The sequence below is a fragment of the Sinocyclocheilus grahami genome, unplaced genomic scaffold (genome assembly GCF_001515645.1).
Source record: "Sinocyclocheilus grahami isolate Dianchi unplaced genomic scaffold, SAMN03320097.WGS_v1.1 scaffold38666.1, whole genome shotgun sequence".
Lineage (NCBI taxonomy): Eukaryota > Metazoa > Chordata > Actinopteri > Cypriniformes > Cyprinidae > Sinocyclocheilus > Sinocyclocheilus grahami.
The window spans coordinates 1-1,323 of NW_015523291.1; the positions used below are offsets into that span (position 1 = coordinate 1).

Below are 1,323 nucleotides of genomic sequence, written 5' to 3' on the forward strand. Positions count from 1 at the left end.
TTTTTTTATTTGAATTCAATATTGTGATCAATTCAAAATGTCCTTGCTGCTGAATAAATGTAAAATGAATGGCTAAAATAAAATATTAAAATAAAATTATATATGTATCTAGATCAAATTGTATTCTTTTTTTATTTAATTTTTTTAAAGACTTGCTTTTTACCAGTTAATCTTTAAATGCTAATAAATGAAATCATTCTGTGTCCCTCAGGTAAAGCGGTGATCCAGCAGACTCTGTGTGTGTTGAGGGATCTGGTGGACAGTATATCAGGAGAGGCAACCAAATCCCGTCAGATCTGTTACCACAGCCTGCAGGAGTCTGTCCAGGTCACGCTCGCGCTCTTCCCCCTCTTCATCCAGCAGCCAGGTAACTAAACCATCACTTTTACAGCCAGTGGTCTTTCATCAGCGTTTGACAACGTCGTCTTCACTGCCTTTGAGTGTCATAATCATATTTGTTCAGTTTGATTGTTCTGACGTCGTCTCTCTCTCAGATGTGACGGATGAGATGCTGAGTTTCTTTCTCACGCTGTTTCAAGCGCTGCGTGTGCAGATGGGCGTGGCCTTCACAGAGCAGATCATCCAGACCTTCCTCAGCATGTTCACCAGGTGACCTTCACAGCTTGTGCTGACACTGAGAGCCACAAGCAGTTGTTTCTGAATGTGTATGAGTGCTAATCAATCACCTTCACCGTGTTCCTCAGAGAGCAGCTGGCGGTGAGCATCTTACAGGAGGGCAGCTCTGGTTCCAAAGTGGTTCAGAAGTTTCTCAAGATTCTGCAGGTAAACGGAATGAAAGCCACTTTTGCGTTTGGGTTTCTGTGTTTATTAAACATGTCATTCACAGTTTATCTTTGTATTATTGTTTCAGGTGGTGGTTCAAGAACCCGGGCAGACGTTCAAACCTCTGCTACCCAGCATCCTCAGCCTTTGTTTGGATCAGGTGTACCCAATAGTGTCGGAGGTATGAGACATGAATAACAGACACCTAAACCTCAGAATGCTTCAGATTGATTTTCCAGCATAATACACAGTAGCAGATTAATTTATTGTAAAAAATAAATAAAATAAATCGGCTGTGGTTGCCAGACATTCACTGTAAGAATGTTTATGATTATGGGAGGGCATATTGGTGCTTACCATAAACATATAAAGTTTTAAATATGAAATAATAGTCCCGATGTTTTATTTAAAAATGGAACTGTTTGTTGAACTTGACAAAAGTCATGTTTTTTAGTATTATATTTGATACACCAGCTTTTATGGCTCTTAAAGTTTGATATAGTGATGATATGGAGCTCATACTTTTGAGTAAAAAAAAAA

At 39.1% G+C, this 1,323-nt stretch overlaps 1 protein-coding gene across 1 annotated transcript; it reads left to right on the forward strand.

The window, feature by feature from the left end:
* The first annotated feature begins 162 nt into the window (after positions 1-162).
* Positions 163-1,013, forward strand: LOC107580650 (exportin-6-like). Its single transcript, XM_016266322.1, has 4 exons — positions 163-367; positions 495-609; positions 705-783; positions 872-1,013. The coding sequence occupies exons 1-4, from the start codon at positions 178-180 to the stop codon at positions 968-970; spliced, it is 483 nt and encodes a 160-aa protein (XP_016121808.1). The 5' UTR covers positions 163-177; the 3' UTR covers positions 971-1,013.
* The last annotated feature ends 310 nt before the right edge of the window (positions 1,014-1,323 follow it).